The sequence below is a fragment of the Coenobita brevimanus genome, chromosome 63 (genome assembly GCF_032717465.1).
Source record: "Coenobita brevimanus isolate Jiangsu-jjx chromosome 63, ASM3271746v2, whole genome shotgun sequence".
NCBI lineage: Eukaryota > Metazoa > Arthropoda > Malacostraca > Decapoda > Coenobitidae > Coenobita > Coenobita brevimanus.
Window position 1 is genome coordinate 5048571 of NC_137016.1, and position 24297 is coordinate 5072867.

Below are 24297 nucleotides of genomic sequence, written 5' to 3' on the forward strand. Positions count from 1 at the left end.
CATGTTGTACTATTTCCCATACTATATTTACCAGAATGTTTCATATTGTATTTTTTCCCATACTATACTTACCAGAAAGTGTCATACTGTACTTCTTTCCATACTAAACTTACCTCATGCATGTGCAGTAGGAATGTGTTTTTCAGAGTTCGGTTAGGTTCGGTTAGGTTAGGTTCGGTTAGAGTCCATAAGTACCAGAATGTTTATTAATGTATGAACATACTTCTAAACCCACATTTTATGTGTCTATTGCATTTATTTCAGTCATTTATGTGCCTTATTGGTGTGATTTGGGTGTTAAATAGGTGCTATGCATGTCCGGAGGGAGTTGTATAGGTGTTTCTCTGTGTTAGGGTCCGTAAGTACAAGTCCATAAGCTGGGGCCCAATATCCGGACAAAACCAATATCCGAACCTACCGATGGCTCTATTGATCCGGATATTGGAGGGGTTACTGTATATATTTATATATATACAGTAATCTCTCTACTATCCGACGTAATAGAGCCAAAGGCATGTCCGGAAAGTGATCCCCTCTGGAAAGTGGGCCCCAGCCTCTTGGACTTGTACTTATGGACCCTAACCTACCCTGACTCAGAAAAACACCTATACACCTCTCTACTGGACATGCATAGCACCTATTTAAGACCCAATTCAAAATCACGCCAATAAGGGACATAAAAGACTGAAATAAATGTAAAAGAACCTGAGAATGAGGTTTTAGAGGTGAGTATATACAATATTAAACATTCTGGTTACTCACAACAAGTCCCTGGCTCCTGGACTGGTACTTATGGAGCCTAACCTAGCCTAACTCAGAAAAACACCTCCCCACTGCACGTGCATAGCACCTAAGACCCTATTCACACCAATAAGGGACATAAAAGAGTGAAATGAAGTTTTAGAAGTAAGTATGGAAAATACAGTACAATATGAGACATTCTGGGTACATATAACAAGTCCCTGGCCATCTTGATGAAAAACCCGCCTCCTCTCAGACTCTGACAGTAAAAAGGAGTACCTGAAGCACCTGCTGTACACTGTACATGAAGTCTTGCACTGAACTTAGTCATTCGCACTCAGAATTCCATTCTCTTAACACTGCATACTCTAGTCTTACTTGCGCTCCATTGTTCCTTAATGAAATAAGTGTTGCACTCTGCACTTAAGTCTTTGCACTCATAAATCCATTTTCTTAACACTACACACACCAGTCTAATTTGTGCATCATTGAACATCAATAAAATCAGTGTTGCACTCTGCACTTAAGTCTCTGCAGTCAGAATTCTAATTTCTTAACACTACGCACTGTTTTTTTTCACTGCACAGCACTGTAAATTCCCATGTGGTCTAGTGGTGAGTTCTTGCTGTTTATTCACTGTCAGAGTCTGCGAGTAGCTGATGCTGGTGGCCTAGGGGTGCATCGCTGGGACATGGTGATGGACTACCAACTGCAGACGACTCTGATAAGAGGCGCAAACTCACGTCCAGTGGCTACTCCACATTGCCTGATGTGTTGGGCTGTGGCTCGGAGGATGAGGGCCTGTCTTGGGGAGGCAATGGTGTGGTGCCAGGGCTGGGCACAGCGGGGGTCATGGGTCTGAAAAAGCTGTCAATGGTTGATTGATGCAAGGAACGACAATTTTGGTGATTAATGATGCGCTGCCTGAAAGCGCGCATTTCCTCCACAAGTCCCAAGGGCCCCATCTCCATGTCGCAGTCTGGGTGTTCCAGGCAGTCGAGAACGAACTCTACTAGTTCTCGGAGTGCGCTCAGCTTAGGGATGGCTGGAGTAGTGTCACGCTGAGAGGAGTCCGCATCATCGTCACCGTCCTCATCAGAATCTTCAAGCTGGGTACTGACGCCTGCAACTGAAGATGCGATCCCGATATCAGACATGGTCTGATACCCAGGATCACCCTCGTCGTCATCTAACCACTCACGCACTTCGTCCCCATCAACATCATTGCCATGCGCACATAGACGTGCATGAAAATCATCCACGTCAAAACTTAGGAAATCGTGTTCCACATCTGTTCCAAGAAACAGACGAGACCATCCATTTTCTAGAGTCTTGACAGGGACTTCCTTCCATGCATTGGCCCAGTTGTAGATTGCAGACTTGATGTTGTAGCGGCAAAAGTTTTCCAAAGTCCGCTGGCCTCGTGTGTCCCATCACTCTCTGTGCTCGTCCTCGTCCTCGAGAACAACCATCACCTCGTCCGGGAACTTCCTTCGGTACAGCCTCTTCATTGCCACAGTCACTCCTTGGTCCATTGGTTGAATGAGAGCAGTCATATTAGGTGGCATAAACATGCACCTAATGCGGCCCTTCTGAGCCACCAAGTCCTTGTCGCGCAGGTGGGCAAGTGCATTATCGAGGAGAAGGAGGGCCTTTACCTGGTCGTGCAGGTTTCCCAGTTTCTCTGTCTGGTTATGGATGACCTCCTTGACGAAATGGCATTGGAACCAGTCTTTGAAGATCTGGGCAGTGAACCATGCCTTCAAAGAATGGTACCAAATGACAGGAAGGACATCCATCTCCCCACGAAGACACCGAGGCTGCTTTGCATGGCCAACAGTAACGGGCTTAAGCCGGTGCATGCCATTAGCATTGGCACAACACAAAGCAGATATCCGTTGCTTGGAGAGCATGCGGTCAGGTACACGCTTCTCCGTCTCCTCGGCTAGAGTGTTCGTTGGCAAAGAGTGATAGAATAAACCAGTTTCGTCAGCGTTGTAGACTTGACCGAGAGTGAGGCCCTCCCTGTCAATCAAGCCCTTCACCTTGTTCCAAAACTCCTCTACTCCATCCTCGTTGGCGTCCAAAGCTTCGCCATGAGACTTATGGTTGGTAAGGCCATGTCGTAACTTGAACGCAAAGAGCCAACCCTCGGATGCCTTGAAGTCTAGGGTGTCGTGAAGCTTTGTGAACTTCTCAGCAGCAGCCTTCAGCTCCGTGCCTCGCACCATTACACCAGCAGCACGTTGTTGTCAATACCCAATCAGCGTGGAGCGGTCAACTTCAACATACCGGGGAGTAAACATCATCTTCCTCTCCACGTTGCGTTTGTTCTTCGACGAGAAGTCAGCCATGTACTGCATGAGATTGTCATGGGATCTCTTGATATCAAACAAAGTAGATCAGGCCAGGTTGATTTCATGGAGGATGCTTGAGGTTGACCATCCCGCTTCCACCTTGTCCAATATCTCCCTCTTCTTCTCCAGAGTCAAAACCACTCTCTTCCTCTTTTCAGGTGGCAGGGCCATCATCACACACACAACAAGAGGCAGGAGAGCAGCAGCAGAGCCTGCAGCAAGTAGGGCACCACCATAAAAGCAAACACGTGGGCGGCCATGATGACAAGTATGCACTCACACAAGAGATGGGCGGTAAGTGAGGAGGATGCAGGGGCACTCTAGTGGACGGCGGCGGAACTACGCACCAAAACACAGCTGGCCCGCGCCATGCGCGCAGAGTTCAAATTATGGTGGGAAAAAAGTCAGATTTTTTTTTTTTTTTACTTCTTTGTGATTTTGGGGCAATTTTGGGAATATCGAATCCTGGGTCCAAAATGTCCGGTAAGTGGGGTGTCTGGAAAGTGGGCGTCCGGATAGTACGGGGATTACTATAAAGATATACTGTATATATATATATATATATATATATATATATATGTACATATATATATATATATATATATATATATATATATATATATATATATATATATATATACAGTATATATATATATACTGTATATATCGTTCATTCACTCGTTCGTTTTTGAAGACTCCAACATGCTTGCATGCGTTAGCCTTGGTAGCCTAATTGTGGCTTTCCATGCTGCTTGATCTCTGGCAGCTTCCCTTTTCAGTCCCTTCTTCCTGAGGTCACATTCAATGACCTCGTCCCAGGTCCTTTTTGGTCTGCCTTTCACAACCCTACCCTAAACATTAAACACTTTACACTTTCTGCACCAAGTTGTCATCCCCCATCCTCTCCACATGCCCAGACCATTTCAATCTACCTCTTCTCATCACAACACTAATACACTCCAGTCCGATCCTACCCGTCAACTCATCCATCGTAAACCCATCCCCTCCAAGGCCTCACACTCAAGGATACACTGCACATCCACCTAATCAGTTTCTTTTCTGTGCATTTGAGCCTGCAAATATCTTCTTCCTTTACAGCCCAAGTCTCACTAACATACAGCATTACACTCTTAACACATGCTGCATACAAAGATACCTCAGCATGGAGGGAGAGCCCTCCCAATGTCAGGAGGGGCAACAGCTCCCTGAGACTCCACACTCTAGTCACAGAGCTAGCTCCAGCCCCACCTCCAGCACATAACATGTCTCCCAAATAAAAGAATTCCACACACTCAAGCGACTCGCCAGCAAGTTCAGTCCTTTCACGCCTGACAATCTCCACCTGCACTCCCTGACACACTGCACACTTGAAATCAGGATTATCGTGCAGTCTACCTCTAGTACCACTACATCTTTTATGCACCCACTTATCACAGACACTGTACTAGATGGAATTACTTCCCACACCCCTGTTGCAAATCGTACATGGCCACTCTCCCTCTTCTTTGACAGTACTACCACCAGCCCTAGATACCATCACTTTTGTTTTATCTACATTTACTCTTAAGCACTTGTTGCCCATACCATCTTTCCACTTGCTCAATCTTTCCTCTGCCTCCCTTTCATTCTCTGCAGTCAACACTGCATTAGCAGTATACAACATCTCCCATGGGAGTCCATTTCTGAAGTCAGGTGAGGGGGCTTCAAGTACATGATAAACAACAAGGGGCTCAAAACTGACCCCTGGTGCACACCAACATTCACAGAAAACTCATCACTCAAATCTCCATTCACCCTTACATGGGTATGAGCACTGACATACATGGTCATAACGATGCAAACCAGCCACTCATCCATCCCAAGTTTCTCATTGCCCACTTCACCATTTCTCGAGGGACTCTTTCAGAGGCCATCTCCGAATCAACAAAAACAAAGTACTGATCCCTCTTCTTTCCTATATATTTTTTCTGAAGCTGTCGAACAATGAATGTGGCATCAGTGGTCCCTTTGCCTGCCATAAACCCAAACTGCATCTCATCAGTATTCACTCATTCTCTAATCATACTGTTTCGAACTTTTTCCATTACCTTCATTATCTAGTCTAAAAGCTGTATGTCTCTATAATTTCTTCTTACCAGGGCATCACCATTCCCCTTGTACACATATACAGTTAAACTCTTCAGCTAGTCATCTGGGCCAACACATTCATATGTAATCATAATTATCAGGTCAGTGACTAACTCCACTCCTATATCTCCTGAGACAGAACATCAGCAGCCAACCCAGATTACACCAGATTCCTTCCCCACCTGCATCTTGCCTATTGCCCCACTCACAGAAGCAGCTTTAATGTCCCCGATGTTCACCACTACCCTTCCATCTTCATTCTTCACACACTGCTCACCTATGATATCCCTATTCTCCTTCATCATCTGATGTGCCACCTTAAATATCATACTCTTCCTTTCCGCATGATTTAGGTTGTCAAGTAAAAGTGTCTGTGACTCAGACTTCACCCTGTAAACCTCTTTTCTAACCCAGTGCTTGGCAGCCAAGTATTCCTCTTTGTTACCAGCCTTCTTCCATTCCCAGAAAAACCCTCCCCTTTCTCCATAACTGCAGCTTCCACAAGCAATTCATCAGTTGTTACATAATGAATTGCTTCCCTAGTGTAATTATTGCTGCTGAGGGTTAAAGGGAGTAATTAATTCCTTGAGGTTATTGTTCTCTGGAGGGGAAGGAGGATTAATTATGACTGGGAGAAAAGAGCTAGGGAGTAAATATTCCCCCTACCCCGATGGGTTGAATACCCCCTTACCCTGAGGAGCAATTGCTCCCCACTATTTTGTCCCCCAGGGAGTGATTACTCTACTTACCCCTAATGAAGTAATTTCCTCTTAATCCCCTCCTGGGGGTAGTCCTAGCAATGCTTGTTATGCTATGGAAATAAAACACTCAGAATTGTGTAGGTGGGAGTGTTCTGGTGATGATGCTTAGCATCACTAACATATTGGTTAAAGGCAGCTTTTCTTGATCCAGGTGTATTTTTTCAGTTGCTGCTACAGTATCATGACCAACCTCAATATGGTGATTCATATAGAAGGAAGCGTGCTGATATTTGATTAATTGATTGATTATATTTGATTACTATGTTGAGTTTTGGCCTTGGATCATGTGTTGATGTACTAGAAATAAAAAACGAAAACTAATTTATTTTGCTGTTATTATAATGTATCGATAACTGATAAACATCATTAATAAATAGATTGCTTACTTTATCTCTGTAGTGTTATCAGATTACTACAGTTTATATGTTTTTTGAAAGGTAGTGGTTGTAAGTAACCTTTCCTGTACACTGTCAATGAAACCATTTTTATATTTTTCACAGAGATTTGTCTGCATGTGCCAGCTTCACATTAAATGATGCAGGAGAGAGAGAGTACTTACTCTTCAAAGCTCTCCCTCCAGACATGAAGGAGTATGACCTTAGGAATCAACAGGTATTATTGCATAAGCATTTATTTTGCTGGATGTGTCAGTGATTGCTTTGTATTAGTTAAGAAAAAATAATGAATGCATTAGAAATTAATACTGTACATTAATGCATGTGTATTCATTGTCAACCCTTTACCTGTGAAATTCCTTCTTTCCGTTATATTTTGGCTGATATCAACTTATTTTCTATTGTCTGGAGAAGCCTGCACCACTAAAAGTGTTAAAAATTATCAAGATTAACATTTTGATCATGAATAAGAACGTTGTTTTATTCCAGTTTATAGCAGACTGTTTTATTCAGGTCGCAGGTTAACTCCACAAAATCAAAGAGTTAATTGGCTGAAGAATTTGATATTCAGTTAAGGGGATCGTCCTGTTGGTACTCTGAATGTGCCAGGATATTTTGTCCGATTTCAATGAGATTTGGCACACATACAGAGGACTATTAGAGATAATGATGGGTACCTCACAATTGAAAATCCGTAGGTTAGTTTTCGAAGTACAGTGGACTCACACAGTGCGCGAGAGATTGGGCAGTGCACGAGCTTGTGCACTGGGAATTCGCGTACTAGGAATACATAATCTTATGGGAATAATTACATATGGGCGGTACCCCCTCATACCTGGACATTTTTTGGCCCTTAGAGACATAATAAAGGTCATATGTTTCAGACATTGTACTAAAGCTATAGCTACAATAACAAAAATATGGGTAGTCACCTTAACAACAGTAGACAACAGGCCTGATGACCTTAAATAACAGGGGTTCCGAGGCACGGCAACACTTGCAGCGCCGCACTCCCCACCGCATCTCCCACCGCACTAACACTTCCCTCCGCAGACTCCTCTTGATCACCTTCCCCAGGAGCATCAAAGTCACTCACTTCGGCCATAAACCCTTCAAAGTCCAATGCTGACACTTCTGACGTTGCATCCTCTTCATCCTCAATAGGGAACAGGAGCAGACGATGTCGATGGTTCCGCAATTTCACCAACTTGAGCCTGCTGTGTGTAGCTTGTTATGAGCGTCTGTCTTCTCCTGTTTATTTCTTCCCTGTGCCTGTCTGTGTAGAAACGGAAGAGTTTGTCGATATCAACCAGAAGTTCCTCCGTTCTTAGGTTGCTCACTTCCTGTTCCTTCACCTCTTCCTTGAGCTTATCCACGGCAGCAAGGATCTTGCTAATGTTTGACATACACAGCTCAGTCCTGCCTTCCATCACTCTAGGCTGCTCAACTTGACTCTGTCTGGCGTCGGGCTCTGCGTCAGCCTCATCTATCCGTTGCAACACTTCCTCGGGAGGCTGTTCCTCAGTAGCAGCGTGCACTTCTTGTATGTCCACCAATGTAACGTCCTCGAAACCTGGTACAGCTTGTGCTGCTGTCAATGTTGCTGCCTCAGCATCGGCCAGTGGTTGAATGGCCGTCTCCTGGGTGATGCATAGATGAGGCACGAGCATTCGCCACGCATGGTTCACTGTTGCAGGTGTAATCTGGTGCCAGGCTTGAAGGAGAAATTCAACTGCATCCTTCACTGTAAAGTTACGCCAAAATGCCTCAACAGTCATGGGATCTGTGGTAGGTCGGGATACAGGTGCTGGTGGAGATGGAACGGGAGCAGATGCCTCATCAAGGTCTTCGTCGTGATCTTCTTGTAGGGCATGAAGCTCCTCTTGTGTGTCGGTCTTCCTGCGTAGGTAGTCGTACACTTGCTTATGGTAGAAATGCTTCACTGTGGCGATTAGTTCTTGATCGAGTGGCTGCATTAGTGACGTTGTGCGGGGTGGCAGAAACACAACACGACAATCCTTGTGCAGATCTTCCAGGTATGGAGTGTGACTTGGTGCGTTATCAAGCACAAGGAGCATCTTAAATGGAATGCCCAGTTCCCGATACTTGGCCCTCGCATCAGGGACACACCGCCTCGTTAACCAGTCTGCCATAATGTTCCCGGTCATCCAACCACTTACGGACTTGTATCAATACGTGCCACTTGCATCCATGTTCGTGAGGTTTTTGTAGCACCTTGGATGTGAAGCTGTGTGTACAACAACTGGCCTCATCTTGTGGCTCCCAGACAGGTTTACGGCGAACATTACCGTCATCTTACACTTCTGGAGCTTACGACCAGGGGCTTGTTTCTGTCTTTTAGCAATGTAAGTTGATTTTGGCATGGCCTTGTAATATAACGACATTTCATCGATGTTGTAGATCTGGTCCTTGGTGTACTGTCCCTCTTCAATAATTGCTTTAAATATCGCAGGATAGTCTCTCGCGGCCAGCTCATCGGCAGAGGCACGTTCACTAGACACTTTTACGTAACAGGGTTCCTTGCTCTTGAGAAAACGGTTCAGCCATCCAACCAATGCCCTGAAAGGTTTTTCCACTTTTAACGTTCGAGATGCAGCCTTGTAAAAGAGCTGAGCTTGGTTCCGAATAAATCTTCCATTGAGTGGAACACCTTCCTTTTCTTTCCGCATTATGAAGATGGCAAGATAGCGCTCCATTAGTATCATAGCACGATTTCCCACCCGCGAACGGCCGTCTAGGTCGGAGGCACCGTATGTCTTCACTACAGCCATTATGGCTTCACGGTTCTTCCACACAGTTCTCACTGTAGATTCAGCCAGTCCCAGGGTTCTCCCGATAGCCGTGTTTCCTTGACCCTCCTCCTTCATCTTAATGATCTTGAACTTGGTGGCGCGTGTCAGAAGTTTCTTAACTCTTGGGGTTGGAGCCATGGTGTGGCGAAGTACAGGCAGCACAAAAAACACCACACGTTGTTCACGACAGATTAGCTGCAGAGAGTGGATCCGCACAGTGCACGAGCCAGGACTGTTATGGCGCGCCTGCTCCCTTGTACCCCAAGCTGCGCAGTAAAATGCCCAGGAATTTCTGTGCATCAACATGACGACACGTGACGCGCAGTGTGAGGGGTGGTTGCACACTAGTAGAAAATGGCATTTTTGAGCCACTCCTTGCCTCTGCCTCGCGTTCTGTGCGGTAAACTCGCGCATTATAGGGTTTTTGGTTATGATTTTTGGTCACTCGTGCACAAGGCGAAATGCGCACTGCGATGACGTGCACTGTGCGAGTCTACTGTACTTACAAATTAGGGTAAACTGAATACCATTGCTAAAAATTGATGTAGTCCTAAAAAATGCCTTGTATCATCTATTTTTGGTGTTCACCCAACTCACAGAAGGTGTGTCTTGAAATGAAACTTGTAATTGTAATTTCATATCTAATTATGACACTAGGTGATGGGGAAATTAGGTAAAATTAGTTCCCTCCTAATCAGATTTTGAAGAGATGCTGTGCATGAATGGGGAGGAGCATATAAATTTGACGAGTTGAATTTACAGAACTTTTTATGTGTTTTTGATTGGTATATAAAGGATCCTTGCATGACCAATAATAAATGAGCTTATCGACCTGAAAGGTCACTAAATTTCATTTCGAGAAAACAGCCCTCAAAGTTTCCCCAACTTTGCAAACATGCCGTGCATGAATGGGGGGAGTAGAATAGACTGCCTGGGATACCACATAGAACTTTTATGCTGTTTCGATTGGTATATCAAGGAACCTTTTACAGCCAATAGGTACTGAGCTTATCAAAAAAGTTTGAGAACACATTGTTGCCAGCTGGTCTACTGAGAAGGGCCCAACACTGTTGTCTGCCTCGTTGTCTCCAAGGTGTCTCAGAATGCCCCATCACTGTTGTCTGCCTCGTTGTCTCCAGGGTGTCTCAGAATGCCCCAACACTGTAGTCTGCCTTGTCTCCATGCTGTTTTTTGGAAGGGCCAAACACTCTAGTGGGCGTCATCGTCTCCAAGGTGTCTCAGAAGGCCCCAAGAACGAAGTCTGCCTCGTCTCCATCCTGTACTGAGACGTCCCCAACATTGTAGTTGGCCTCATCGTCTCCAAGTTGACTCAGAAGGCCCCACCACTGTAGTCTTTCTCATTGTCTGCGCCCTTCTTACTCCGATTCCTGACAGTTTTCTTGGGGGTATGTGATCTTATGCGGTCATTTTATAGGCCCCACCCACTCACCCTGTCTTGTACCACTTCCAGACAACCCACGTAAGTTTTACTCAGTTTTCAGCAGTAATATTTCACAGGCATTTGAAGGAATGTTGAAGGATTATTTATATGGGTATAACACAGCTTTGCCCGGACCCGCCATTTTTGGCTATTTTCAACAGGCCAATCCCCTTAAGATGTAGGAGTGGTGTATTTCATGTATAGAATAGGCAGTATTGTTTTAACCAGGCTATCCTATTGATTGTATTGAATTAATGCTATTGGGCTCTTGTTGATTAATTTTACTTCAAAATTAAAAGCATCCCCAAAAAACATATTTGTTTTAAGCTATTTCATAATTTTGTACAACTCTGCATCCTCCAGCTTTACAGGTATTTGTGTAATTTGTCCCAAGTGTTCTTTCCCATTTCTCATTAATTTTACTGTCATCATCATCACTCTCATTGTCGTGATTGGCATCATTGTTTTTGTTCATTATTATTCTTGTTATTGTTATTATTTTGTCGTAGGTGGAGGCACCTGTCATACATTCAGTCGATGTAATCCCCCCCTCTCTCTTTCTCTCTCTGTCTCTCTCTCTTTCTGTGTGTGTGTGTGTGTGTGTGTGTGTGTGCGTGTGTGTGTGTGTGTGTTCTTACCTAATTGTATCTTTACAGGAATGAGTCAAGCTTGTACTGTCCCTTGTCTTAAACCAGTTTTATCGTACATATCCTTAAATTTATGAATTGTTTTGGCACACTTTCATTCGGTAGTGCATTCCACTGATCAGTTGCACTATTTGGGAACTAGATTTCCTTAAGTCTTTATCGCATCTCTTTTTATGCAGTTTTTTGCAGTATCCTCTTGCTGATGCATCCCCATAGGTTATGTAATCATTTATGTTTATTTTCTCCTTCCCTGATATGCATTTATATAGCATAATCATGTCTCCTCTTTTCCTTCTCTCTTGTAGTGTAGGTAGATTCAGTTTTTCTATGTCTCTACTACAGATTTCCTCTGACCCTTCAATATGTTCATTACATTTGCCATCTCCTTTTTTTCTCTCAAAATCTTGTTTTTTATTTCTTCCTCCTCTATACCAGTGATTACTATAGATTTGTTAATGTCTGCTGAATCTTTGACCTGTTTTGAAATGTTCTGGATTATTTTCTTCCCTTCCTTTTTAATGCTGTTTTCTTCGATCTTGTTTCTAAATCTTTCTTTACTTTCACTATACCAGCATATATGGTTTCCACATCATTTTTGTAGCTTTGCATCACTTCATTTACCTGGGTTATCTTCTCCTCAGTATCACTGCTATGATCTGTCAGAGTGCTTGCCTGCCTTATTGTCTCTGTATCATTTCTGAACTCTTCTATAATACTCTCGTGGTTGACAACTGTGCTTGCCATTTCACTAATCTTCTAAGTGCACCCATCTCAACTGATAATTCATCTATTGTTGTGTCTTTCTTATTAATCTCCATTACTAAATTTTAATTTTCTTTCTGTATGTGCAACTGCTTCTTAATTTCATCTGTTTCACTCTGAAATGCCTTCACTAATCTGTACACTCGTTCTACCAGCTTCTTATGCGTCTCCATTTCCACCAGTTCCTGGTAGAAATCATATTCCTGCTTTCTACCTTTGTCCCTTTTCTTAACTCCTTCCAGAGTTGATTTGCTAAAGATGCTGATCATCTTCTGGTACTAACAGAAAGCTTCTATGTCACAGACTATTCAGTCAACACTGAAACAGCTGATTTGCTTGTTCTGCGCTGCTTCCTACTTCGTTCTATTGTGTTATTGGAACAACACTTTTACTTAAACTTTCTCTTTTATATTAGAACACTATTTAGTTGGACCTAGTACTTAGCTTGACTCATATAAAGATACTTTTTAGGTATAGCCATTTGAGGGCCGAGATTGGCCCGGTGCAGAGCATTGCACAGGCACGTCCTTTCACTCTCGTGTCTTGTGTGTGTGTGTGTGTGTGTGTGTGTGTGTGTGTGTGTGTGTGTGTGTGTGACTCTACACTGACTAAGAAGCCAAACAGCTTTCTGTATCACAGGAGACAATTTACTGCCCTGGATGGTAACCATATAGCCCTTGCCCAAACACTCCTTTCTTTATGGTCCAAAATATTGTTGCTGATGATTGTAATTTTTATTATTATTGTAACTGTTATTATTTTATTACTATTACCGAAGTTATTATTATTTTTGTTACAGGAGTGAGAGAGAGAAAGGTTTTGGATGAGCTGGAAGAAGCACTGGGAGAAATGCCCAAGAGCTATAAAATGATCATTATGGGCGATTTGAATGGAAGAGTAGGCACTGGTCCTGAGGATGACATAATGGGTTGTAATGGAGTATCAGGAGAAAATGATAATGGGAAGCGACTGAAGGGATATGTGTCAGGAATTGAGGTTGTGCATTTGTAACTCTTATTTCAAACATAAAGATGTACTTAGATGTACATGGTATAGAGGGAACGGGGATCGTGTTGAAAGGAGCCTAATTGATTATCGTTGATGCTTGGAATGGTTGCTGATACAAGGGCCGTGAGAGTACAGTATGGAGGTCTGTCAGATCATATGATTGTAGTATGCAAGATCAAGCTGAGAGGAGTGAGGTGGACCAAGAGAGAGAGGAGCAGTCAGGGAGAAAGACAGAAAGTCAAGAAGCTGAGGATCAAAGAAATGGCATATGAATACAGGACCAAAGTAGGAGAGGAGTTAGAATCAGTGAATTGGGATTAAATGGATCTGGAGAGCCTGTGGAATGCATATAGGGATTGCTTAGTTAGGAATGCTAAAGCCATGTGTGGTGTGGCAAGAGGAACAACAAATAAGAAAGGTGTGGCATGGTGGGATGAAGAGGTCAAGAGAGTAGTAGAGGAAAAAAGGAAGAAGTGGTTAGAGTGGTTACAGGACAGGGGTTCAGTTGCTATGAGAACTGAATATATTGAGAGCAAGAAGCACAGAAACAGATCAGTGAAGAGGAAAAAGGAGGAGGTAAATGATGATCTAGGAAGAAAATTAATGCAGATTACTCTGAAAACAGGAAGTTATTCTGGAAAGAGGTGTGGAAATGTAGTAGTGACAGTGGAAAAAAATGTGTAAGTGTGAAGGATGTAAGTGGTGGATTTTTAACCCCTGAGGATGAAGTGAGGACCAGATGGAAAAAATTTTTTGAATGCCTGATGAATGGGAATAGAGAGCAGAGTGGCTGTAAACATAATTGGTTTCGAGGGTGTGCAGAGAAGGAATGCAGTGCCAGGAGACGTAACACTTGCACAGGTGAAGAACGCTGTGAAGCAGCTGAAAAATGGGAGAGCAGCTGGGGTTGATAGGGTGTATGCGGAGATGATTAAGGCCAATGGGGAGAGCAGAATGAAGTGCTTGTTAGAGATATGTAAAAAGGCTTGGATGAGTGAAACTGTGTCAGCAGTGGAAAAAGACTGTGATCGTACCCCTGTGCAAAAATACAGGTGAGCAAAGTGAGTGCAAGCATTATTGTGGCATAAGTTTATTGAGTGTGGTAGCGAAGGTATATGGAAGAGTTATTATAGAGAAAGTAAGAGATATATCAGGTCCTAGTGAGTGATACACAGGATGGCTTTAGGAGTGGTAGTGGATGTGTGGATCAAATATTTCTACAGTAAGACAGATAGTGGAGAGGGCTTGTGAGAAGGACTATGAAGTGTTTATGGCATTCATGGATCTGGAGAAATCATACAAAAAAGTAGACTGAGAAGGATTGTAGACGGTTTTGCTCATATGCGGTGTAGATCATAAGCTGCTAGGTGCCATCAAGATTTTTATAATTGTAGTGTAGCATATGTAAGGGTAAATGTACATCTAAGTGAATGGTTCACGATCGGTGTGGGTGTGCAAAAAGATTGTGTAATGTCCCCATGGTTGTTCAATATATACTGTATATGGATGGGGTGCTGAGAGAAGTAAAAACACATGTAATGGAGAGAGGGATGGCTTTGGTAATGAATGGTGATGGATGGAATATCTCAAATTTCTTGTATGCTGATGATGCAGTACTACTTGCAGATGCCTCATAAGATCTTGGTAGACTAGTGCAGACTTTTGCTAATGTCTGTGAGCATTGTGCCTTGAGAGTAATTGTAGAAAAGAGTAAAGTGATGGTTATTGAGAGTGAAAGTGAATCCCAGTGTCACAGTGAATGGAGAGACTGGAATTGGTGAGAGTTCAAATACCTGGGTACAGTGATAGAAAAGAGAGGAAAATGCACAAAAGAAGTGGAAACTAGAGTGACACATGGAAGGAAAGTAGCTGGTGCTATGAAGGCCTTGATAAGAAACAGAAGCTTGAGTGTTGCAGTTGCATGAGGCTTACGTGAAGGAGTGTTAATGCCAACTTAAACATATGGATATGAGACTATGGTGTGCATAAAAATGAAAAGTCAAGATTAAGAGCAGTGGAGATGGGACTGCTGAGGAATGTATGTGGAGTACAGAGAGTGGATAGGATATGAAATAATGTGATTCATGAAAGGTGTGGAGTGAGGAAGTCTGTGGACACCAGAATCGAAGAGAGTGTACTGAGATAATAGGGTCATGTGGAGAGAATGGATAACAATAGAGTGGTGAAAAGGTATATTTGCGTGAATATGAAGGAGGAAGGAGAGGTAGGCCAAGGAGAAGGTGGAAGGATATGGTGGATGAGTGTGTAAGGAGGAGAGGTATGGAAGTCGGTGAGTCTCGGGGGTTGATGAGATCGAGCTGGCTGGATGAATGTTGTGAGAAGTACATGATCAGGGATTTGGCACCCTTTTTTAATGTGACATCATCCGAATTGACTCTATCGGATACATTCATGTAAAGCTCCAAAATGTGGTGGATATTTTCGGCATATCAGATGGAACTAGGATTCTGAGTGCTTGATGAGTGAATGGAAGCATGGCCCATTGGATTGGGCAAACTTAGGTTGTCTGGACGTGCTACTCCTCACCCTGCCCTAGGGTGGGAAGGGAGGTCCAGGTAATGATGATGATGATATATAAAGATATATATACTGTATATATATATATATATATATATATATATATATATATACTGTATATATATATATATATATATATATATATATATGCATAGACTCTATTGGATACGTTTATGTGAAGCAACAGAATGCGGTGAATGTTTTTGGCGTATCCGATAGAGCCAGGATTCCCGGGGCTTGAATGATAAGTGAATGGTAGCATGGCCCAATGGATTGGCAAACTTGGGCTGTCTAGACATTGCTACTCCTCACCCTGCCCTTGGGTGGGAAAGGAGGTCCGGATGATGATGATGATGATGATGATGATAATTATTAATTGTATTAGCGGTGGAGGAAAAGTGGAGGAAAAGAGGAAGGAAAAGTGGAGGAAAAGAGGAAGTAGTGGCTAGAGTGGATACAGGACAGGGATTCAGTTGAAATAAGAAATGAATATATTGAGATCAAGAAGCACATAAAGAGTCTAGTGAAGAGAAAAAAGGAGGAGGTAAATGATGATCTAGGAAGAAAAATGAGTACAGATTACAGGACTCTGAAAATAGGAAGTTATTCTGGAAATAGGTGCAAGAATGTAGAAATAACAGTGGAAAGAAATGTGAAAGTGTGAAGGATGTAAGTGGAAGATCATTAACCCCTGGGAATGAAGTAAGGACCAGATGTAAAGAATATTTTGAAAGTCTAGTGAATGGGAATGGAGAGAGCAAAGCAACATGATCAGGGTTGGGGGTGTACAGAGAAGGAATGCAGTGCCAGGAAATGTGACATTTGCAGAGGTGAAGAACGCTGTGAAGCGGCTGAAAAATGGGAAAGCAACTGGGGTTGATGAGGTGTATGCAGAGATGATTAAGTGTAGTAGAGAGAGCAGAATGAAGTGATTGTTTGAGATATGTAAGAAGGTATGGATGAGTGAAATTGTGCCAGTGGAGTGGAAAAAGGCAGTGATTGTACCCCTGTATTAAAATAAAGGTGAGCGAAGTGAGTGCAAGAATTATCGTGGCATAAGCCTATTGAGTGTGATAGGGAAGTTATATGGAGAATTATTATAGAGAAAGTAAGAAAGAGATCAGCAGTCATAGTTAGTGACGAACGGCATGGCTTTAGAAGTGGAAGAGGAAGTTTTTGTTTTCGTTTTTGAGGGCTACAACACGCTTGCATGCGTCGGCCTTGGTTACCTAATGGTGGCTCTCCATGCTGCTCAATCTCTAGCAGCCTCCTGTTTAGTCCCTTAACTCCGAGGTCACACTAAATGACCCCATCCCAAGTCTTTTTTTTGGTCTGTCCCTTGCAACGCCACCCATAATATTAGTGCTTTTCACTTTCCGCACACTATTATCATCCCTTATCCTCTCCACATGCCCCCACATGCCGAAACCACCTCAGTGTGGATCAGATATTTGCAGTAAGACAGATAGTGGACAAGGCACATGAGAAGGACTATGTGTTTATGGCATTTATGGATCTGGAAAAAACATGCAATAAGGTAGACAGAGAAGCATTGTAGAAGGTTTTGCACATGTTCAGTGTAGATGATAAGCTGCTAGTTGCCGTCAAGAGTTTTTATGATGGTAGTGAGGCATGTGTAAAGGTAAATGGGCATCTAAGTGATTGGTTCATGATCAGTGTGGGCATGCGGCAAGGTTGTGTGATGCCCCTGTGGTTGTTTAATATATATATATATATATGGATGGGGTGATAAGAGAAGTAAAAACACGAGTAATGGAGAGAAGGATGGCATCAGTAATGAATGGTGATGGATGGAATATCTCTGATTTTTTGTATTCTGATGATGCAGTGCTAGTTGCAAATACCAGACAAGAGCATGGTAGATCAGTGCAGAGTTTTGTAGATGTCTGTACATGTTGTGCCTGTAAAGTAAATTTAGAAAAGAGTGAAGTGATGGTTATTGACAGAGAAGATGATTCCCAGTGTGATGTTACAGTGAATGGAGGGAGATTGAAATTGGTGAGTGAGTTCAAATACGCAGTTACAGTGATAGAAAAGAGAGGAGAATGTGCAAAAGATGTGGAAAGTAGAGTGACACAAGGATGGAAAGTAGGTGGTACTATGAAGGCCTTGTTGCAAAACAGAGGCTTGAGTGTTGCTGCTGTGCAAGGCTTACATGAAGGAGTGTTAGTGCCAGCATTAATGTGCAGATGTGAGACAATGGTGTAGCATGAAAATGAAAAGTCAAGAGTGAGAGCAGTGGAGATGGGACTGCTGAGGAATGTGTGTGGAGTACAGAGAGTGGATACTATATGGAATAATGTGATTTATGAAAAATGCAGAGTGAGGAAATCTGTGGACACCAGAATCAAAGAGAGTGTACTGAGATGGTTTGGTCATGTGGAGAGAATGGATGACAATAGAGTGGTGAAAAAGGTATATCTGAGCAACTCTGAAGGAGGGAGGAGGTGAGGTAGGCCAAGAAGAAGGTGGAGGGATATGGTGGATGAGTATGTAAGGAAGAGAGGTATGAAGTTGGTTAGGCTTAGGGACTGACAAGAGACCGAGTTGGCTTGATGAATTTTGTGCGAAGAAGCGCATAACCAGGGATTTGGCACACTTTTTTAACGTGGCAGCGTTCAGAGTGACACTATGAGATAGGTATATGTGAAGCAACAGAATATGGTGATTTTGGGGGGGCCTGTTTGATGGAGCCAGGGTTCTGTGGGCATGAATAATGAGTGAATGGAAGCATGACCCATTGAATTGGGCAGACTTGGACTTTCTGGACGTTGCTACTCCTCACCCTGCCCTAGCGTGGGAAAGGAGGTCCGGATGATGATGATGATGATGATGAATTTCATTATTATTATTATTATTTTTATTATAATTTTTTAACCTATGTCAGTCATGAATGGAGTGTGTAGGATCTAAGGAAAGAAATGGGAAAGATCAAAAGTAAAGTTATCAGTTTTGTCATTCATTCATCATTCAGTACTTCAAAACATTGGATCTGTCCAACAGACAAAAGGGTTCCTCTCTAGGTGCGTCATATGATGAAACCATGCTTGCAGTACTTGGATAAAAACCAGTAGGATAAAAACCAGTATGTTAACTGTCAAAATAAAATAATGGAATTTTTAGTGCAGTGTATTGCTTTATGTACAGGTACAACATTGATTTTCCAGCACTCATGGTTCCAGAACCTTGCTGGATGAACCATTTTGCCAGACTAACGGAGGTTTCATGTCACATGTAATAATTCAAGAGGGACCACTGGAGATCATGTATAATAATAATTCAGCAGTACACCTCTGACCCTCCGTCCTCCAGTGTAATCACACTCCTATTCTAACTTGAATTCTTTATGGAATTAGTGAGCCTACTTCCCAATCATGTTACCCTGAGCCTACTTCCCTATCATGTTGCCTGTGAAGTCCGCTTTATTACTCCAGTGTTGCTGAAACTCTTCCATCATCGCTTGAGTATGCTCAGTACTTTTTCCATCTTTCTTAGGTTTTCTTATGTTCATTTGCTTTTTTTAATCACTGTCTGCATAGTATTTCATTAATTTTCCCTTTGCTTCTTTATATCATAAACAGCTGATGAACCAGTACCATAAAATTGCATTACTTCTACACAGGAACACCATGAGCCAGTTTTTTCAGCAGTTCTACCTTATTCTGTTTTATCGTTTTTGTTGTTAGCATAATAAAAATGTCTTACAGCATTAAATCCCTCCAAACTGCTGTCAGTACACTATGCTGTCCAGACAGGCAAGTGAAAGTGAAGATTTGGGTAGCCAGTGCATTAGGTCACTGGATAGCTACGTATCAGTTACTATGGTGATGGCATGCCTTGTGGTGACTGGTTTCTGCATGCAGACATCACAAAACATAATGTTTTATGCACTCCACACTCACTTATAACGTATCTCTGTAGTTACCAGTGATAGAAACAAGCTTTTAATTTGACTGGTAGTAATTCAGAATACATACTCTGAAGTGGTAATAATGCATTTAATGGTAAACTTAACCAAAAAAACAAGAAATATTATGAGAAATTTTGTGTTCACAAGAACAGAAACTGATGATTAGGAATGGTTACTTGTGAGAATTTCATATTCACAGACAGAATACATTGATAACAATGCTGGCTCACAAAGTTAGTTAGGAGAAATGTGAGAGAAAAGGGTCATCTGGTTCATGATCAAGAGTAACAGAGTCAGTGCAGACAGCTGATCCAGCCTCTCCAATCTTTTTAGGGGTTATTTTCCAGGTTTTAGGCAAAAAATGAGTGTAAACTTGTGGACCCTGAACCGCATACTATTTATTCTCAGGCAAAGGGACCACTGACAACATTTTCATTGTTCAACAGCATCAAGAAAACTATATAGGAAAGAAAATGGATCTGCACATTGTTTTTGTTGGTTTGGAGAAGGTCTTTGACAGTCCCAAGGGAGGTGAAGTGGGTAGTGAGAAGGCTTGGGATTGAGAGTGGCTGGTAGAGTGGTTATGGCTATTTGTGTGGGTGCTCGCACTCAGGTGAGAGTTAATGGAGATTTGAGTGATGAGTTTTCTGTGAGTGTTGGTGTGCATCAAGGGTCAGTCTTGAGCCCCTTGTTGTAGTAATAGTAGTAGTTGTTCCCTAGGCAGTCTGGCCGAACAGCCCTGAGTCCCTTAGGAAGGCCACGGCCGAGACCAGGCTTTCCCACAGAGCTCTCAAAGAGTGTATGTTGTGTTGTTGCCGTAGGTGATTGTGTGCAACCATAATGTGCTTGATAGCATGGGGTGCTGTGTAGCATCCTGGACAGGCATCAGCAACAGAGTCATCCAGCCTCTTCTGGTAGCTTAAGAGGGCTGGATGGTGCCCACATCTCAGCCTGGCCAGGTGGACCCTCTCCTCACGAGGAAGATAGGATTCAAAAGGGTGGATGTCAGGAGGCCGTGCATGCAGCTGTGTGTTGTCTTTAAGTGACTGAATGGAGCGGCGAGTGCTCTGAGTGTGGATATGCTTCTGGAAGCTGGTCTGAGGTGGGCGAGGGGGGAGAGATGACAGTATTTGTGCATGGTATCGTGTGCTGGGTGTTGTTTTGATGTTCCTTGGTGTGGGTGGATGTGCTGCCATGTACTGTAGTGGATGTTGTGGGTTTGTGGAGGCTGCAGCAAGAAACTGGGTGCCTCTCATGTCTAGATGATCCTTGACTTTGAGGACTTTGGTTTCTTGATGTAAGTGGTCTGTGGGTGTAGTAGCTGTGCAGCCTGTGATTATTTTTAGGGCCTTGTTCTGTATGGTCTGTAGTGTTATAGTGTGTTTTGGTGAGGTTTGAAGCCCAGGCAGGGCTTGCATAATTCATCACTGAACGTATGTATTGTTTGTATACTACGGTGGTGGTTTCTTTGTTGTGTCCGAATGTTGTATAGGCAAGTGACCTCAGAGCATTGAGTCTTGGTGTTATTTTATTTTTAATGTTAGTGATGTGTTGTTTAAATGATATTGATGTATTGTATGTTACACCTAGGATTTTGGGTGTGTGTGTGTGTGTGTGTGGTAGGGGGGTGTTGATATGTTGGTGAGTGCTTGTATGCCTTTATAGTGAGGTGTGGAATGTGACTGTGTTCTGCTGTCCAGTTTGTGAGAAGAGTCTCTGTAGGTTTGGCTGGGGCTATTTTGAGCCTATTTGTGGTGAGCCATTCGTGTAGTGTATTGAGGTAAGGTTGAATGATGTGTGCGGCTGTGTTTGCGTTTTGGTTCGTACATGTAAGTGTTATATCATCTGCATAGGAAGCTATGTGTATCTGTGGTGTGTGGGGTGTGGGTACATCATGCATGTATAGGTTAAGGAGTGTAGGGGACAAAACAGATCCTTGGGGGACGCCGTTTGTGAAGTTTCTGATGTTAGAAGACTGACCAGCAAATGTTACGTGTGCACATCCGCCTGCTAAGTGGTTTGCCAGCCATCTTTTTGTGTTATTGTGCATGTTTGCGTTGAGTATTTTGTTTATGAGGTTGTGGCAGGGGATGGCATCAAAAGCTTTGCTAATGTCTAGTGTGACTAGGAGCGTTCTGTGTGGTGGCCTAGCTGAATTCATGCCATCAAAAACTCTCTGTGTAAGGTCTGTAAGAAGGGTGTTTGTAGAGTGTAGTGGCCTAAAGCCATGTTGTGACTGGGTTAGGGGAATGTGAGGTATGACTAGTTGTAGTACCAGTCGTTCAGTGACTTTAGAGGGGGTGCAGAGGAGTGTGATGGGGCAATGTGAGGATTGTAACGTGGGGTTTTTGTTGAGTTTAGGGATAGTGATGATAGTGCCATGCTTCCAGATGTTGGGTATTATGTTGTGTGAGTAGCTGTAGTTTGATATGTTGGTGAGTGCTTGTATGCCATGTGGTCCTTGTTGTGTATCATGGTGCTTGAAGTCCACTCATGTGACATCAGAAGTCATGGGAGATATTGTATGCCAATGACTTTGTGTTGATTGCAGAGAATGAAAGGGAGGCGAAGGAAAAATTTAAGGTGGAAAGATGGTATGGGGCACAAGGGCTTCAGAGTAAATGCAGATAAAACAAAGGTGATGGTACCTGGGCTTGGTGGCAGTACTGTTAAAGAATAGGGAGAGTGGCCATGTACGGTATGCCACAAGGGTGTGGGAATCATGTGCAGTGTTTGTGATAAGTGGGTGGATAAGATATGTAGTCGTATTAGAGGTAGACTGTGAAACATTGCTGATTTCATGAGTGTAGTGTGTCAGTGAGAGCATTTGGAGATTGTCAGGCATGAAAGGATTGATCTTGCTTATGAGTCAGACAAGTTTGTATTTAGTTATTTGGGAGACATGTTATGTGCTGGAGGTGGGGCTAGAGTGAGGAGTGGTTGGAAGAAATTCAGAGAGTTGTTGCCTCTCCTGACGTTTAGAGGGCTCTCCCTCCATGCTATGGGATTTTTGTTTATAGTGTGTGTTAGGAGTGTAATGCTGTATGATAGTGAGACCTAGTCAGTAAAGGAAGAGGATATACACGGGCTCAAGCATACAGAAATGACAATGAGTAGGTGGATTTGCAGTGTGCCCTTGAATGCAAGGCCTGATGGGGGGCTAGGTTTACGATGGTAGAGTCAAGAGAAAGGTTGGGACAGGAGTGTGTTGGTGTTGTGATGAGGAGAGGTGGATTGAGGCGGTTTGGCATGTGGATAGGATGGGGGATCACAGCTGGGTGCAGAAAGTGAGAAGTGTTACTGTTGGAGTAGGATTGCGAGAAGCAGATAAAAAAATACCTGGGACAAGGTTATAGAATGTGACGTCAGAGATAAGGGACTGTCTACATATGCTGCCAGTGATCGAGCAGCATGGAGAGCCGCCATTTGGTGACCAAGGCCAGTGCATGCAAGCATGTTGGAGTGTTTGTAAATGAAACGATATGCTTTATTTGATTATTGAGGGGTTTTGTCATTGTGGTTGTTTGGTGGACCAGTTAACCATGATAAAAAATGTTTGAGTATATGAAACAAACTGTTGTTTACACTTGACACCACCACGTACATTTTCATCATTTTTAGAAGCCATAGCTAGGGTTAATTATAAGTAAAATAAGCTGAGAAGCAGACAAAATATAGGGATTATCACAAAGACATACAGTGTAAGCAAGCCATTTGAGCATGTGCTACACTTAACACCATTTGTGGCCACCTGGTAAACTAGTCAGGTCGGCTTGGGAATTTCAAGTGGACTTATCTAATTTTGTCCGGATTAAAAGAGGTGCCAGACCACCCGATGCTGGAAAATTGGTGGTGTACCTGTATACTGTATACTCTAGCTAGCCATTTGTCATATCAGTTGATTTGGTTCCTCAGATTCCATACATCACTTTCTCACATATTCTTTTACCTTCTCCAAACATCTTGACCTTCATATCCTCCTGTCACCATCAGACTTATTCATGTATTCACTTTTCAACACATTATTCATGTTTTTTCTCACATTATAAAAGTAATTAGGAATAATAATGCCATGGCTGTCAGAGAACATGATATATTATCCCATAGCTTTGGGGAAATGAACTGTATTGGATTAGGAAAGAGATATGAAGTTGATGTATATTGAAGAGTAGCTGATGTATGTAGATGATAACTGTGCTGCTTGTAAATAATGGAGAGGATTATTGCAGACTAGTTTAAAGTTTTGTTAATATCTGTGAGAAGCATTTTTGAAGGTAAATGTAAGATGGAATAAATTGATGGTTGTTTAGGGAAAAAGTAGCTTAATGTGATATGCTGGTGATTAGAGAGAGACTTGAATAGGTGAAAGAGTTTAAGTACCACAATGAAGAAAATGAAAGAGAAGTAAACTTGTAAAAGAGACTGGAGTTGCATAAAGAAGGAAAGTGGACAGTGCTATGGAGATACTGATACAAGAAGACTGGTTTTTGATGCTGCAAGATGAGTACTTGAAGGCATGTTAGTCAGTTCTACCTTGATATATAGGTGTTACAGTTTGGTATGGCCTAAGTGGGGGAAAAAAAAAAAAAAAAAAAAAGTCATGAACTAGAGGCTCCCCTAAGAGGGGAATCACACCAACCGCGAGTTGATGCATATCTAGTGTGACTCGGAATATGACCTTGACCCTGACCTACTTTCACCAGTTTCGAATTTGTAGATGATTTTCATCCCTACTACACACCTGTAAAATTTTATGATGATATCTTGAACAGTTGC

At 42.7% G+C, this 24297-nt stretch overlaps 1 protein-coding gene across 1 annotated transcript in view; it reads left to right on the forward strand.

The window, feature by feature from the left end:
- The window catches only part of LOC145404287 (platelet-activating factor acetylhydrolase-like), a 57707-nt gene that overhangs the window by 14421 nt on the left and 18989 nt on the right, over positions 1-24297 (forward strand). The window contains exon 6 of the mRNA XM_080275807.1: positions 6487-6598. Coding sequence (XP_080131933.1) covers positions 6487-6598 — 112 coding nt within the window. The remainder of the gene's footprint in view (positions 1-6486; positions 6599-24297) is intronic.